General features: G+C 45.7%; 1 protein-coding gene across 1 annotated transcript in view; it reads left to right on the top strand.

The window, feature by feature from the left end:
• The window catches only part of DST (dystonin), a 1,076,884-nt gene that overhangs the window by 434,051 nt on the left and 625,054 nt on the right, over positions 1-17,779 (top strand). The window contains exon 6 of the mRNA XM_063919308.1: positions 11,841-11,930. Within this exon, the coding sequence (XP_063775378.1) occupies positions 11,841-11,930 (90 nt within the window). The remainder of the gene's footprint in view (positions 1-11,840; positions 11,931-17,779) is intronic.

Here is a 17,779-nt window from a genome sequence, read left to right as displayed (position 1 = left end):
GTCCACTCCCTGAATGAATACCGCTGACTGAGCGCTTACGTGATTTTCTGCCCAGTGCAGAATCCTGGTGGCTTCCGCCATTGCCACTGTGCTCCTTGTCCCGCCTTGGCGGTTTACATGAGCCACGGCTGTGACATTGTCTGATTGAATCACAACCGGTAGGTCGCGAAGAAGAGTCTCCGCTTGTCGAAGGCCGTTGTATATGGCCCTTAATTCCAGTATGTTGATGTGTAGACAAGCCTCTTGGCTTGACCATAGTCCCTGAAAATTCCTTCCCTGTGTGACTGCTCCCCATCCTCGGAGGCTCGCGTCCGTGGTCACCAGAACCCAGTCTTGAATGTCGAACCTGCGACCCTCTAGAAGGTGAGCACTCTGCAGCCACCACAGGAGAGACACCCTGGCCCTGGGGGACAGGGTTATTTTCTGATGTATTTGAAGATGGGACCCGGACCACCTTTCCAGAAGGTCCCATTGAAAAGTCCTCGCATGAAACCTGCCGAAGGGGATGGCCTCGTAGGTCGCCACCATTTTCCCCAGTACTCGAGTGCATTGATGTACTGACACTCTCTTCGGTTTTAACAGGTCTCTGACCATGTTCTGGATTTCCTGGGCTTTTTCCATTGGGAGAAAAACCCTCTTTTGTTCTGTGTCCAGAATCATGCCTAAGAACGACAGCCGAGTCGTAGGAACCAACTGTGACTTTGGTAGATTTAGAATCCAGCCATGCTGTTGCAGCACTCTCAGGGAGAGCGACACGCTTTTCTGCAACTGTTCCTTTGATCTTGCTTTTATCAGGAGATCGTCCAAGTATGGGATAATTGTGACTCCTTGCCTGCGCAGGAGCACCATCATTTCCGCCATTATCTTGGTGAAAACCCTCGGGGCCCAAACGGCAACGTCTGAAACTGGTAATGACAGTCCTGTACAGCGAATCTCAGGTGTGCCTGATGATGAGGATATACGGGAACGTGAAGGTATGCATCCTTTATGTCTAGTGACACCATAAAATCCCCCCCCTTCCAGGCTGGAGATAACCGCCCTGAGCGATTCCATCTTGAACTTGAACCTTTTTAAGTACAGGTTTAGGGGTTTTAAATTTAGAATGGGTCTGACCGAGCCATCCGGTTTCGGGACCACAAACAGGGTTGAATAGTACCCCTTTCCCTGTTGAATCAGGGGAACCTTGATAATCACTTGCTGTTGACACAACTTTTGAATCGCCGCTAAAACTATCTCCCTCTCTGGTGGAGAAGCTGGTAAAGCCGATTTGAAGAATCGTCGAGGAGGCACGTCTTCGAATTAGAGCTTGTAGCCTTGGGATACAATTTCCATCGCCCAAGGATCCACGTCCGACTGAACCCAGACGTTGCTGAAAAGTCGAAGACGTGCCCCCACCGGCGCGGACTCCCTCAGTGGAGCCCCAGCGTCATGCAGTGGATTTAGTAGAGGCCGGGGAGGACTTCTGCTCCTGGGAACTAGCCGTAGCAGGCATTCTCTTCCCTCTACCCTTACCTCTGGCAAGGAAGGAAGAGCCCCGACCTCTTCTGGACTTATGCGACCGAAAAGACTGCATTTGATACTGTGGTGTTTTCTTTTGCTGTGGGGGAAAATAAGGCAAAAGGGTAGATTTACCCGCGGTAGCTGTGGAAACCAGGTCCGTGAGACCTTCCCCAAATAAAACCTCACCCTTGTAAGGCAAAACTTCCATATGCCTTTTTGAGTCGGCATCACCCGTCCATTGGCGGGTCCACAGTGCTCGCCTAGCAGAAATTGCCATGGCGTTGGCTCTCGAACCTAGCAGCCCAACGTCTCTCTGAGCGTCTCTCATATATAAGACTGCGTCTTTAATGTGACCTAAGGTCAATAAAATGGTATCCCTATCTAGGGTATCAATATCAGCTGACAAGGTATCTGTCCAAGCTGCTACAGCGCTACAAACCCAAGCCGACGCTATTGCCGGTCTGAGTAAAGCACCCGTATGTGTATATATTGATTTTAAAGTCGTTTCCTGTCTGCGATCAGCAGGATCCTTGAGGGCTGCCGTGTCTGGAGACGGTAGCGCCACCTTCTTGGATAAGCGCGTTAAAGCCTTGTCCACCCTGGGCGAGGATTCCCACCGTACCCTGTCCTGTGCAGGGAAAGGATACTCCATAAGAATTCTTTTGGGAATCTGCAGTTTCTTGTCTGGAGATTCCCAAGCCTTTTCAAATAACGCATTCAGCTCATGAGATGGGGGAAAGGTTACCTCAGGTTTCTTTTCCTTAAACATGTGTACCCTCGTGTCAGGGACAGAGGGGTCATCTGTGATATGCAAAACATCTTTTATTGCAATAATCATATAATGAATGCTTTTGTCCACCCTTGGGTGTAACCTCGTATCATCGTAGTCGACACTGGAGTCAGAATCCGTGTCGGTATCAGTGTCTGCTATTTGGGATAGGGGACGTTTTTGAGACCCTGAAGGGCCCTGTGACACCGTTAAATGCCATTGATTGACTCCCTGTATTATCCCTGGACTCTGCTTTGTCTAATCTCTTATGTAACAAAGTCACATTTGCATTTAAAACATTCCACATGTCCAACCAATCATGTGTCGGCGTTGCCGACGGAGACACCACAATCATTTGCTCCACCTCCTCCTTAGATGAGCCTTCCGCTTCAGACATGCCGACACACGCGTACCGACACCCCCACACACACAGGGATATATTTATATGGAGACAGTTCCCCAATAAGGCCCTTTGGAGAGACAGAGAGAGAGAGTATGCCAGCACACACCCAGCGCCAACTGACACTGGAAATTCCAAGATAAACAGCGCTTTTATATAATTATATGTATATATCTATACACTCACTGCGCCTTACAAGTGCCCGCCCCACCCCCCCACCCCTCTTTTTTGCCCTGTGTCACCGTGTTCAGCAGGGGAGAGTCCGGGGAGCCAGCTTCTCTGCAGTGTGCTGTGGATAAAATGGCGCTGGTTAGTGCTGTGGGATCAAGCTCCGCCTCCTCAGCGGCGCGCTTCGGTCCGGCTCAATTTTTTAATACTGGCGGGGGATTTAATATATATTGCCTACTTAGCCTATATATGTCTGTTAGCCAGTCCTAGAGGTTTATTATTGCTGCCCAGGGCGACCCCCTGCGCCCTGCACCCATCCGTGCCTGTAGTGTGTGCTGTGTGTGGGAGTAATGGCGCGCAGCGTTACCGCTGTGCGTTACCTCAGAGAAGATCTGAAGTCTTCTGCCGCCTTTGAAGTCTTCTTTCTTCTTATACTCAACCGGCTTCTATCTTCCGGCTCATTGAGGAGGACGGCGGCGCGGCTCCGGGACGAACGGCGAGGGTGAGACCTTAGTTCCGACCCTCTGGAGCTAATGGTGTCCAGTAGCCTAAGAAGCAGAGCCTATCACTTAAGTAGGTCTGCTTCTCTCTCCTCAGTCCCACGATGCAGGGAGCCTGTTGCCAGCAGTGCTCCCTGAAAATAAAAAACCTAACAAAATTATTTTCCAGAGAAACTCAGGAGAGCTCCCCTGTAATGCACCCAGTCTCCTCTGGGCACAGGATCCAACTGAGGTCTGGAGGAGGGGCATAGAGGGAGGAGCCAGTGCACACCCATCTAAAGTTCTTTATAGTGCCCATGTCTCCTGCGGAGCCCGTCTATACCCCCATGGTCCTTACAGAGTCCCCAGCATCCTCTAGGACGTAAGAGAAATACCTTGTATGTGAAACAAATTGTACTGTGTGACTTTATGCCAATGTTACAGTATATTACAATTTATTTTTTGCTGTGCAATAAAGTTTATTTAAAAAAAAAAAGGGGCAATGAAGGCTTTATCTGTCACCTCAAAATATAAAATAACACTTGTTGGGGAATCGTTAAACAAAACATGTGACAACAATATGGTTCAAACCTGTGAGAAAGAATGGGCCCAAAGGGTGCAAATTTTGCATGGTCCATGGGCGGTTAAACTGTAATTCTGTGCAGTCTTTCTGTATTGGCACTTTAACAACTCCACCATTAATGTGCTTATGTCATAACTGCATTGAATTATTCTCAGTAATTCCTATCCTTTCTTCTGCAATTGTATTCCTGTTCACTCTCCGTAATCTGTATAGTATTAAAGACCCTTTCTTATTTGACATTAAGCTTATGGCACAGCTTTTTCAATATGTTCACTTTTATCAACCATGGACATAAGGATGTATAATCTACACCTTTCAATGGGAAAAAAATACACTGCAGGTAATCTGGCTTCAGAAGCCCTACCAATGCATCATGCCAGATTCCACAAATGAATGTGAAATGCAGCCTTTCACTTTCATTCATGTGCCAAAATATTCCTCTGCAGCTGTAAATACAACTATGCTACAACTGGAATAACATCTATTATAGCCAATGTATGTAAATTAGAATGAGAGCTGGATGGCAGAAGAAGTAGGTCTTGAGATCCTGTTTGAAGTTTTGTAGTGAGTTAGAGAGTTTGACAGGGAAAGGAAAATAATTCTGGAGGTAAGTAACAGCACAGGCAAAATCTTTGAGTTGGGAGTGGGAGGAAGTCATCAGTTGGTGTCATGCATTTGTGCAGTGGAGTGGGTGGGTGGTAGTGTGAAGGAAGAGTTGAGGATAACTCCAAGACAGCGCACTTGGGGGCTAGATGGCTGTGGCGTCAATAGATAATGAAATAGTGGGAGGGGAGGGTATTCGGGAGGGTGGGATGATGATCAGCTCAGTCTTAGACATGTGACATTTAAGAAAGTGATGGGACATCCAGGATTAATAGCAGAGAGAGACAGTTGGTGATACTAGTGATGAGAGAGAGGGGGAGAGGTCAGGGGAGGAAAGGTAGATCTTAGTGTCATCAGCAAAGTGATGATATTGAAGTCCAAAAGCGCTTTGGAGCTCACCTACAGTATAGAGGGAGAATAGGAGAGGTCCCAGACAAAACCTTGGGATACATCTACCATTAGTGTAAGTTGAGGGGGGGGGGGAGTAATGAGAAGGAAAAGAGTGTTCAGAGAGGTAGGAAGACAGCCAGGGGAGGGCAGTATCATGCAAATCGAGGGAGTGAAGCATCTGCAGGAGGAGAGGGTGGCCCATAGTGTCAAAATCAACAAATAGGGCAGAAAGAAGAATGAGCAGAGTAGTGGCTCTCAGATTTGACAACAATTTGGTCAATGCTGTCTTTTGTGAGTCAATATGCTCAAGGAGTATGGAGGCAAATGGGAGTAGAGAGATTTGGTGGTTGTTGGAGAGAGTGTTAGAATCAAGGATTTTTTTTAAGAATGGGGGAGACAATTACATGTTCTAATGCAGAGGGGACAGTTCCTAAAGTAAGGGAAAGATTAAAGAGGTAGGCAAAATAGGAGCAAACAGGAGGGGGAAGGGGATAGGATCAAGGGTGAATATGGAAGTGGGGCGGGGGTGGGTGTTCAGATGAGGATTATAACTTTGTCTCTAGATACAGGGGAGAAAGATATCAGAGTAGGTAAGATGTATAGTGGAGGGCTGGTCTTGGAAAGGAGAAAGTGGGGTGCTGAGGGTGTGGTAGGATCTGATGTTCTGATGTATGGAGTACATTTTATATGTGAAGTAGGTGGCAAAGTCAATGGCAGAGAGTGAGGAGGGGAGGCAAGGAGGTTGGGCGGGGGGGTCAGAGGAGGCAGTTGAAAGTGGCAAAGAGATGATGTGGGCTTGAGGACTGAGAATTGTAGGTGAACAGGTTGGCATAGGCTAATAGCATGAATCTCAAATGTATAGAATATGAAAGGGTGATTCTAAAGTTATGAGTTGGTAGGAGAAGTGGTGTCACTTAAAAAAAACCTGAAAAACCTTACCAAATCTCTATCTTTCTGAAACTCTCACTCTGTTACATTTGGCCCCAAATATGGATAATCTACTAAAGCCTCTGTCAGATATGTGAGATGGTAATTTGCCGGGTCTAGGAAGTTGGCATATTCCCAGGTCTCAGCTTCATGACCCTGGTTGGGGACTCGGGACTCAGTCCCAGGTTGTTTGCTTTCAGTAAAATCCTGGGTGGCTGTGCGTGCACATGGAATAACCCAGGATTTTGCTTCTAGTGTGAAAGGGGTATCGGTAAATAGCTGCCAGTGGCACTGGAAGTGTAAGAGTATTAAACCATAGCAAGGAAGAACAAAAAAAGTGGTAGGAAAAGTAAAACAATTTCCCCAGGTGAGAGGTGAAAATATGAATTGAAGAGTGTAAATTTATTAGTGGTAATTGCACAAATTAATAAAGGAGGCCACATTCTGTAATGGAGAGGGAAATGTAATAAGTCAGAGATCTGTGCCTATTGATGAGATACAGTAAATTGCCCTGAATTAAAAAGTCATGATCACTTTTTCAATATTCCATTATATAATTGTACTGAAGCATCACTAAGAGAGCAATATTATATCAATTATATTAAAGGTGCAATATTAATCAATTGATAATTGGTGTTCTTTTTTTTTTTTTATGACCGAGCAACATTTATTATTTTATGATGTTGGCACCATTTATTTCGGCAAAAAATAATAAATGTTGCCTTGTCAAAACAATGCAGCATCAGATCTCTATTACTTAATATTGCCTTTTAAAATACAAAATAATATTGTCAATTCATTTTCACGCTAAAATATGAATAAATTAGGTCTTCTCCATAAAAGATTTACCAAACTTATTTGCCTCCTTACTTTCTGTCAATCAATACATTAATGTCTGCACTAATAAGTGTTTGTGATACCTCTCTTCTGAATGATCGCATAGCATAAACGGAGTACATATGTATAACCAGCAGACTGGATGTTGTCTGTCAGTATACGACAGCGGCATTCGGTCTGTCGGAATCCCGGCAGCGGAGGCAGCGAGTCCCCTCTCAGGCTCGCCACGCTCGGCACATATCAGGCCTGGTGGCTCGTTTAGCTCGACACAGTTTATAGTCCCACTCGGTTGGTGTCATGGACCAATCAACCGAGTGGGAATACCTGTCGGTGGTTTGGATTTCTGGTGTCGGGCTGTCGGGATTCTGGCGTCCGTCTCCTGAAAGCCAGGATTCCAACAGCCGGCACTTTAACTGCATCCTGCATAAACAGCTATCTTGCCTGTCACTGACTTCATGTTTTTTTCTGTGTGTTTGTTGCCGGTGTCTGAACCTGTTATTAGTAAATCTAGAGATGTTATACTTGTATTTTAAAGTCTGGAACCTTGGCAGGTTTCCAGGGGTTTGGAATTTAACAAATCAGTGTGATATGATCCCACTGGTAAACTGCCGGTAAAGCACAGAAAAATGCAAAACTGCGGCTTAGTAAATATATCCTACTGTGTTAGTCGGTCAGTATCGGAATTAAAAAATGATGTAGTTGATTAAGAAACCCTTTTATTTGTTTGTAGCAGGTCATTTCACAGAATATTCTGAAAGCCTTTCCATTCATTTTGTTTTATATTTACTCATAACTCCATCGGTATATGTGGCAATAATTTTGCAAATGGTTTAGCGCACACTCAGCCTGCACTATGGATCATTTTTCTGTTCAGAAAAGGAGTGAATTTTTTACAACACTCCCGTTTAACAAGCTAACATTATTTTGTTTTGTGTTTTTTTTCTCTCTCTAAGGGGTATATGCAATTCACGGCGAATCGCGGCAAATTATCGCCGTTTTTAAATTCGACACAATTCGACAGGTGAATTCCGGCAGGTGGCTGCTGGAATTCACCATATTCAATACAAAACGGATTCGACAGACCCGCGGGCGAAAATCGGCCGATTTGGCGGATTTTGCCGCGATTTGAAAAAACGGGAAAAAACGGGAAAAACCCGAAAAAAAAATGGCGTGGGGTCCCCCCTCCAAAGCATAACCAGCCTCGGGCTCTTCGAGCTGGTCCTGGTTCTAAAAATGCGGGGAAAAATTGGGCAGGGATCCCCCGTATTTTTAAAACCAGCACCGGGCTCTGCGCCTGGTGCTGGTGCCAAAAATACGGGGGCCAAAAAGAGTAGGGGTCCCCAGTATTTTTAACACCAGCATCGGGCTCCACTAGCTGGACAGATAATGCCACAGCCGGGGGTCACTTTTATGCCGTGCCCTGCGGCCGTGGCATTAACTACCCAACTAGTCACCCCTGGCCGGGGTACCCTGGGGGAGTGGGGACCCCTACAATCAAGGGGTCCCCCCCCAGCCACCCAAGGGCCAGGGGTGAAGCCCGAGGCTGTCCCCCCCCATCCAATGGGCTGCGGATGGGGGGGCTGATAGCCTTTTGTGATAATAAAAAGATATTGTTTTTTCCAGTAGTACTACAAGTCCCAGCAAGCCTCCCCCGCAAGCTGGTACTTGGAGAACCACAAGTACCAGCATGCGGGAGAAAAACGGGCCCGCTGGTACCTGTAGTACTACTGGAAAAAAAATACCCAAATAAAAACAGTACACAGACACCTTGATAGTAAAACTTTATTACACACTACCGACACACACATACTTACCTATGTTGACACGCCGACTGCCACGGTCTCCGACGATCCGAGGGTACCTGTGAAAAAATTATACTCACCTTCCAGCGTCCAGAGGTACATCCACGTCCAGATATAAATCCACGTACTTGTTAAAAAAACAAACCGAACACCCGCTCCATGCCGGACTGAAAGGGGTCCCATGCTTTCACATCAGACCCCTTTCTCCCGAATGCCGGGACATCACGTGACTCCTGTCACTGAAGTCCCTTCAGCCAATCAGGAAGCGCTACTTCCGTGGCGCTCACCTGATTGGCTGTGCGCTGTCTGTGCTGTGACAGCGCATCGCAAAGCCGCTCCATTAGTTTCAATGGTGGGAACTTTGCTGTCAGCGGTGGGGTTACCCGCGGTCAGCCGCTGACCGGCGGGTGACCTCACCGCTAGCCGCTAAGTTCCCACCATTGAATATAATGGACGGGGCTGTGCGATGCGCTGTCTGAGTTCAGACAGCGCACAGCCAATCAGGTGAGCGCAACGAAGTTGCGCTTCCTGATTGGCTTTAGAGACCTTTGTGTGACAGCTGTCACTGACAGGTCTCATTCGTGGAAAGGGGTCTCATGTGTCAGCATGGGACCCCTTTCAGTCCGGTGGCCCGTGTGTTCGTTTTCTTTTTTTGCCAAGTACGTGGATGTATCTCTGGACCATGGCTGAGGTGAGTATATTGATCTTTTATTTTCAGGTATCCGTGGATTCTACATGGAGAAGAGGACCGATGTCGGCGTGTGAACATAGGTAAGTATGTGTGTGTCGACGTATGAAATAAAGTTTTACTGTCACGGTGTGTGTGTCCTGTTTTTATTTGGGTATTTTTTTCCCAGTAGTACTACAGGTACCAGCGGGCCCGTTTTTCTCCCGCATGCTGGTACTTGTGGTTCTCCAAGTACCAGCTTGCGGGGGAGGCTTGCTGGGACTTGTAGTACTGCTGGAAAAAACAATATTCTTTTCATTATCACAAAAGGCTATCAGCCCCCCCATCCGCAGCCCATTGGATGGGGGGGGACAGCCTCGGGCTTCACCCCTGGCCCTTGGGTGGCTGGGGGGGGACCCCTTGATTGAAGGGGTCCCCACTCCCCCAGGGTACCCCGGCCAGGGGTGACTAGTTGGATATTTAATGCCACGGCCGCAGGGCACTGTATAAAAGTGACCCCCGGCTGTGGCATTATCTGTCCAGCTAGTGGAGCCCGATGCTGGTGTGAAAAATACGGGGGACCCCTGCTCGTTTTGTCCCCCGTTTTTTTGGCACCAGCACCAGGCGCAGAGCCCGGTGCTGGTTTTAAAAATACGGGGGATCCCCTGTCAATTTTTTCCCCGCATTTTTAGAACCAGGACCAGCTCGAAGAGCCCGAGGCTGGTTATGCTTTGGAGGGGGGACCCCACGCCATTTTTTTTAAGGATTTTACCGTTCCAGCAATAAAAAAAAATAAAAAAAATAATAATATTTTAAAAAATATATAAATAATATTTGTGCCTCCAAAAAAAAAAAAAAAAAAAAACCTAATCCCTTCTAATATAAATAGATATGCTATTCCTAAAAAAAAAAACACCAAAAAAAAACATGTTTAAATTTTTTTTTATTGTTTTCACCCTCCAAAGTGTGGCGGATTGAAAATGACGAATTTGCTGTCTAAAAGCACTGCTGTCGAATTTCCAAACTTGAATTGAATATGCTTTTGTCGAATTGCAGCACTTGTTTCATTGCAGAAAAGTCGAATTTGCAAAAATTCGAATTTCAAAAAGTCGAATTTTGAAAGTCCGTTTTTTGGTCGGAAAGCACTGAATTGCATAGGCGAATTTTTTTTTGGGCGAAAATGACCCGAAATTCGACAATTTCGGGAATTCGACCGCAATTGCATATACCCCTAAAAGTAGCAAATGAAACAATTAATTTTATGCAAGGACCATTCTTAAAGAGAAAACAAAAAAAAATAATCTTATCTTTCAAAGATCCTTGCTGTTGTGGATAAATTATATTTTGTATCCGGAAACAAAAGCATAAAAACTACTGACAATACAGATACTGTATCTGAATGTTATAGCATAAATGTCAGCTATCGTGATTTCAAATTATTTTTGGCAACTGAAGAGGGCATAGAGGGGTAATTCAGACCTGATCGCTAGGGTGCGTTTTTTGCATCCCTGCGATCAGATAGTCGCCGCCTGCAGGGGGAGGGTATATGGTGTGTGCAGGTTTGCGATCGCATTTGTAGTAGAGCTGCACAAATATCAGTTTGTGCAGTCTCTGCTCAGCCCAGGACTTACTTAGCTGCTGCAATGATTTCCTGATGATTGGTACCGGAACTGACGTCAGACACCCTCCCTCCAAATGCAGGGGCCCATCTGCGTTTTTACGGACACTCCTGTAAAGCGGTCAGTTGCCACCCACAAATGGCCCCTTCCTGTCAATCACCTTGTGATCACTTTTTTCACACCATCCCGTCGCTAGTCACCGATGCCCGGTGCAGTCGTCCAACGCGCCGGCGCATTGCGGTGCATACGCATGTGCGGTTCAGATCTGATCGCCTGCTGTGCGAAAACACACAGCAGCAATAAGGTCTGAATTACCCCTGTAGTTTTCTAGGAAAAGGATTAAAAGGGGTGGATAGTGGGGTATACTTAATAAAACTTCTAAAAGTGGAAGTAGCTACCAATCAGATTCCAGCTTTCATTTATCCACCACAGCCTAGAAAATTCTTGAATATGATTGGTTGCTATGTGGACAGGAGAATGCTGATATAATCATGCTGTCACTGTTGTAATATTAATGAAACCATTTTAACCTTTTCTGCGCGTTAACTTTAAAGATGATTATAAAGCATCCATATAACATATACACCAACATGGCTAAATTGCTGAAACTAAGATTACAACCATATCGGCATGATGCGGTTGGCATTCTCCCATCCACATTTAGGGGGACATTTACTAAGCAGTGATAAGAGCGGAGAAGTGAGCCAGTGAAGAAGTTGCCCCATCTACCAATCAGCACTGACGTAACATCTATAATTTGCATACTATAAAATGATACAGAGCTGCTGATTGGTTGATGGGCAATTTCTCCACTGGCTCACTTCTCTGCTCTTATCACTGCTTAGTAAATGTCCCCCTAAGTTTGCCAACATATTGTCTGTCAACAAACTGTTCACTTCCTCCATCTAATTTTCCTTCTTAGAAGAGTTACTAACGCTGCCCCATGATTTCATTAGAAATAGCTGTGCTTTCTATAGCTCTAGAAGTGGCTTGGTCAGTTCTGTGTGTAGCTTGGGCAGAAAGGAAAACCTCAATAAAATGCTTACCATGGGTATTATAGGGTTTTCTCATATATCGTTTTCATATCTTCCTGCAGGTACGGAAACATGTGGGTGACCTATATGAGGATCTGCGAGATGGGCATAACTTAATCTCCCTCTTAGAAGTACTCTCTGGGGATACCCTGGTAAGTCTTCGTTTATCATCATCTTTATACTTTGAAAATGCAAGGTGCTCAATTACATCTTTACTATAAAATAGCATTATGGTGCATAATCTTGTTGTTAGTTGCATATGCTACTAATTTGTAATACTTCTCTAGAACATTTTTCACATTTTAAAAGTAATCAAATTGTGAGTGGGGATAGCAGCCCGGGAATAGCTCCAGGATTCTCTGGCTATTCAATAAAACATCCTTCTCCTTGCATGGTAAAGCACGGTTCTTCAGAAAATGTGGAATCAGTGGGTTCCCTGTGCGTTAAACCCCGGAGGGTGCCATTTCTTGCAGACATATCCTTGCAGCTCCTGCAGTCCACCTCTGTGGTTTAACACGCGGGGTAATCCCTGGTGATTGAATCTTACAGCACAGCTAACTAGCCGCGGGGTAAAACTTGCAGCTAATTGGATTCCCCCCAAAGTGTCCATTTCACAAACTATTCCTAAGAAGTAAAATGATGAATCTACTGGGGTTTTCATCAGCAGATATTGTAGAAAATCATCACCTAGTAAAATCCTGAAAATAGGTGTATGGGAATATAATGTACTGTATGTAATGGGGATTTGCAGATGGTTGCTGAAATATAATGGACACAGATAAAGATGCAGCAATGAAGTAGAACATGGAGAAGAACATTCAGGGCTCCAGTTTTACAGTGTGTAAGAGTTCAGTATGCCTTTATCTTGGCAGTAAATAATATCTAGGCCCAGATTTACAGATGGGTCCACAGTTATCTTGACTAGTTTTCTGCACCTAGGCACAACATGATTTATTAGCATAAACCCTTCATCTATTGTTCTCAGATGCAATACAATACAGAGAACAATACAGCAGGGGATTAAGTCATTACAGCAGGGGATTAAGTCCGATTGGACAGTCTCCGTTAATCCTATTAAAGGTCAAGATAAACGTGGACCCCATCTGTATCAAGCCTTGGAGAGTGATACATTGCACGGTGATAAAGGACCAGCCAATAAGCTTTTAACTGTCTTACCTGTCATTTTTCAAACCCAGCTTGTAACATGACAGTTAGGAGCTGATTGGCTGGTACCTTATCACGTGCAATTTATCACTCTCCAAGGCTTGATAAATCTGGGCCCTAATGAAAATCCTAATACACTCCCAGAGAACATGACGTAATGGGCCTAGACGCATGTATATCTTTCTTTTACACACTGCTACCTAGAGTCACAATTTACATCTCCACCATTCTGCATGTTTGTTGATGCTTCAAACATCAAATTGGGTAAAATATCACTTTCTAGCCATTCATTTAAGAAATTAATCAAAGCATGAATCAGTTTGTACTGGCAGAACAGGAATGATAATCCTCACTCAGTGCATGATACAGATCTATGTGAAAGAGGCATTTTCTCTGATCATTTATCATTTAGGGTCATTTACGAACCTCAAAAAAGTGAGTAGCTGCAATGGTTAGATGTGCAGGTGCCCCTTCCTTCTTAAGGATGCATTCCATTTTCCCTGTACTAGGCACTGCTGCTCACAATCCATCTGTTCCTAGTTCTGTGAGGTTATAGATTCAGAAAATGGGATCAGTATGAAATACCTACAATCAAAATCCCGACGGTCAAAATCCCAGCAAGGTCAAAATCCGGACAAGGTCAAACATTTAAAATATCAACAAGGTCAAAATACCGGCATTAAAAATGTCGATAGGGCAAAAAGTCGCCAACTGTTTTTCATTGTTTTTTCTGTGTATGTCGACATAGGTCGACATGGACACCGTGCAAGTGTACCGTGTCTGCTCGCCATGCTTCGGGCACGGTGCCTCGCTGCGCTCAGCACACTATTATATTCCTCCTCCAGGTCCACTGGGATGGTAAAGTATGAACAAGTCGCTTTCAATGGAAATATAATGAATAACTCATGTCGACTTTTTGACCTGCCAACATTTTAAACGCCGGTATTACGACCTTGTCTGTATTTTAAATGTCGCCATTTTGGCCATGTCGGCATTTTGACCTTGTCGGGATTTTGACCGTCGGTCAATGGTTGTCGGTATTTTGAGTGTAGGTAAATTGACCGCATCCCCAGAAAATGTGCCTATTGGAAAGAAGCCCCTTTAATATTGAACCTGCTGGTATGTTATGACCACCTCCTTCAGTCATTTAAATGTTTACATTTTTATGCAAAACAACTGCTTGGTTTAGCTTAATTTATGGCCTAAGGGCCTGATTCAGAGAAGTATGCAAAGCCGATGTTCCATGGAACGGAGCGATTATCGGCAGTCTGCACACGTGCTGTGTGTCAAGGTGCCATTATCAACCCGCACACAATAAGTACTACTTCACAAAGTGAGTGACAGGAAGTGACCGTTTGGGGGTGTTAACATGGTGTTAGCATGGAGTGGGTGTTAAAACGATGGGGTGCTGAAAATCGCTCTTGCAGCTGCATTAGTGTACTTATATGAATCAGGCCCTAAATCAATTGTTCTTATTACATGTCTCACTTTTGTGTGTCAAGATTTTTATGACATTAATGAAGTGCGCCTAGAATTGCGCTCTCTATCTCATTTAAATAATCTCATGCAGCAAAATCTATTTTTTGCATGCATCTAATCTACACACAGTAAGGACAGTGCCAGATTAAGGTTCACATGGGCCTGGAGCTGAAATTTTTGAAGGGCCTATTGTGTGCCATCGCAGATGTTGCTGCATGGGTATGACTAGTGATATGAGGGATGGGATACTGAGGGTGTGTGGTCTACACAAGGGATGTGGCTGTAGACTGTGCAAATATTATATTATGTATATTAGCAGTAATAATGTTAGTATAAGGGATATTTATCCAGATATAGTAACCTCAAAACATTTTATAGAGAAGCGAAATGGGGTCACGTTATAATTGTCAATTAACTATTTTGACTACAGACCCAATTTACCTTCTCATAAGTTGTTTTGGGGTTACTATATCTATCCTTTAAATTCACATTACTACTGCAATCATAATATATATAATATTTCTCTTACGTCCTAGAGGATGCTGGGGACTCCAAAAGGAACATGGGGGTATAGACGGGATCCGCAGGAGACATGGGCACACTAAAAGACTTTGATGACTGGGTGTGAACTGGCTCCTCCCCCTTTGCCCCTCCTCCAGACCTCAGTTAGAGTCTGTGCCCAGGAGTGACTGGACACACACTAGGGGAGCTCTACTGAGTTTCTCTGGAAAGACTTTTGTTAGGTTTTTTATTTTTAGGGAGACCTGCTGGCTACAGGCTCCCTGCATCGTGGGACTGAGGGGAGAGAAGTCAGACCTACTTCTTAGTTAAAAGGCTCTGCTTCTTAGGCTACTGGACACCATTAGCTCCAGAGGGTTCGATCACTTGGTGCGCCTAGCTGCTTGTTCTCGGAGCCGCGCCGTCACCCCCTCACAGAAGCCAGAAGTAAGAAGCCGGGTGAGTATTAGAAGAACAGAAGACTTCAGTGACGGCAGAAGACTTCAGTAACGGAGCTCCATGCTCCCACACACCAACGGCACTCAGAGGGTGTTGGGGGGGGGAGCGCCCTGGGCAGCAAGTTACTGAGGGTCATTTCACTGGCAAAAGAGGCATATTCGGTGCCCGGGCACCGTGTACGATACCCCTGCCAGTATAAAAGTGTTCAAATTTAAGCGGGACTACAGCGCGCCGGGAAGGGGCGGGGCTTAGCCGCAGCGCTCACCAGCGCCATTTTCTCTCTTCACAGCTGCTGCAGAGACGCTGGCCCGGACCTCCACTCTCCTTACAAGTACTGGGGAGCAAAACGGGGGGGGGAGCAGTTTGGTGCTATATATGTATATATAATTTCAGCGCAGCCATCATATATTATTTCTTTAGTAGTATATGGGCGCTGGGGTGGGAACTGGCATACTCCCTCTGTGTTCTCTCTACAGGCTTCCCTGTGGGTCTGTCCCCTTTTGGCCGGTGTGAGTGTGGGTGTGTCGGTACTGCGTGTCGACATGTCTGAGGCTGAGTGTGCCTCCCCGGAGGAAGTTACTGGGGCGCGGAGAAAGATTTGGGAATGACTCTGTCGGCACAGCCGACTGCTAATTGGGTAAATATGTTGAGTACATTGAATGCAAATGTGGCGTTATTGTCTAAGAGGCTAGATAAATCTGATTCTCAGACACAAACATGGAGAAAATCCATGGAGGATGCTTTGTCTCAAGTACAGACCCCCTCAGGGTCACAAAAACGTTAATTTACCCAGATGGCAGATACAGATACCGACACAGACTCTGATTCCAGTGTCGACTTCAATGAGGCCAGTTTACATCCGAAAGTGGTTAAGAGTATTCAGTACATGATTGTGGCTATTAAAGATGTTTTACATATTTCTGAGGAACCTACGGTTCCAGATACAAGGGTTTGTTTATTTAAAGGGAAAAAGCCTGAGGTGAAGTTTTCCCCCTCTCATGAACTGAACGCTCTTTGTGAAAAGGCTTGGGAGTCGCCTGACAAAAGGTGGCAGATTCCCAAGAGAATTTTTATGGCATATCCTTTCCCTTCTGACGACAGGGAGAAATGGGAGTCGTCACCCAACGTGGACAAGGCTCTGTCCCGACTGTCCAAGAAGGTGGCACTTCCGTCTCCTGACACGGCTGCCCTCAAGGATCCGGCGGATCGCAAGCAGGAGACGACATTGAAGCCCATTTTCGTTACTACTGGTGCACTACTCAGGCCTGCTGTGGCGTCGGCGTAGGTGAGTAGTGCTATTGATAAGTGGGCTGATAATTTAGCTTCTGATATTGATACCCTTGATAAGGATAACATTATTTTGACTCTTGGCTATATCAAGGACGCTGCAGATTACCTGAAGGATGCGGCGAGGGATATTGGCCTCTTGGGATCAAGGGCCAATGCCATGGCGGTCTCGGCCAGGAGGGCGCTGTGGATTCATCAATGGAATGCTGATGCCGACTCAAAGAAAGCTGTAGAAGCTCTCCCTTTTAAAGGTAGTGTCTTGTTTGGTGACGGCCTTGCTGACCTGGTGTCTACCGCTACTGCGGGTAAGTCATCTTTTCTTCCTTATGTTTCCGTACAACAGAAAAAGGCACCCCATTATCAGATGCAGTTCTTTCGGCCTAATAAATACAAAAAAGGAAGGGGTTCGTCCTTAATCGCTTCAAAGGGTAGAGGAAGGGGAAAAAGGTCGCCTGCTGTGTCTGGCGCCCAGGACCAAAAGTCCTCCCCCACCTCTGCCAAGTCCACCGCATGACGCTGGGGCTCCCCTACGGGAGTCCGTGCCGGTGGGGGGCCGTCTCCGAATCTTCAGTCAGGTCTGGTTTCAATCGGCCCTGGATCCTTGGGTCTTAGACATAGTGTCCCAAGGGTACAAACTGGAGTTTCAGGGGTTGCCCCACCCGCCGCTTTTTCAAATCGGCCTTGCCAGTTTCTCTTCCAGAAAGAGAAGTAGTAACCGCTGCGATACAAAAGTTGTGTCAACAGAGGGTCATTGTCCCGGTTCCCCCGTCCCAACGGGGGGAAGGGTTCTATTTGAACCTCTTTGTCGTGCCGAAGCCGGACGGCTCGGTCAGACCGATTCTGAACCTAAAATCCCTCAATCCATACTCGAAAACTTTCAAGTTCAAGATGGAATCTCTTCGATCTGTGTTCTCCAGCTTAGAAGGGGGGAAGGGGATTTTATGGCATCAGTCGACATAAAGGATGCCTACTTACACGTCCCGATATATCCTCCTCATCAGGCCTTCCTAAGATTTGCGGTGCAGGATTGTCATTACCAATTTCAGACGTTGCCGTTTGGGCTTTCCACGGCCCGAGGGTCTTTACCAAGGTGATGGCGGAAATTATGGTACTC

Source organism: Pseudophryne corroboree, chromosome 4, assembly GCF_028390025.1.
Source record: "Pseudophryne corroboree isolate aPseCor3 chromosome 4, aPseCor3.hap2, whole genome shotgun sequence".
In the NCBI taxonomy this organism is placed as follows: Eukaryota; Metazoa; Chordata; class Amphibia; order Anura; family Myobatrachidae; genus Pseudophryne; species Pseudophryne corroboree.
Note: the sequence above shows the minus strand (reverse complement) of the source record. Positions and strands in the feature narration are given on the sequence as shown.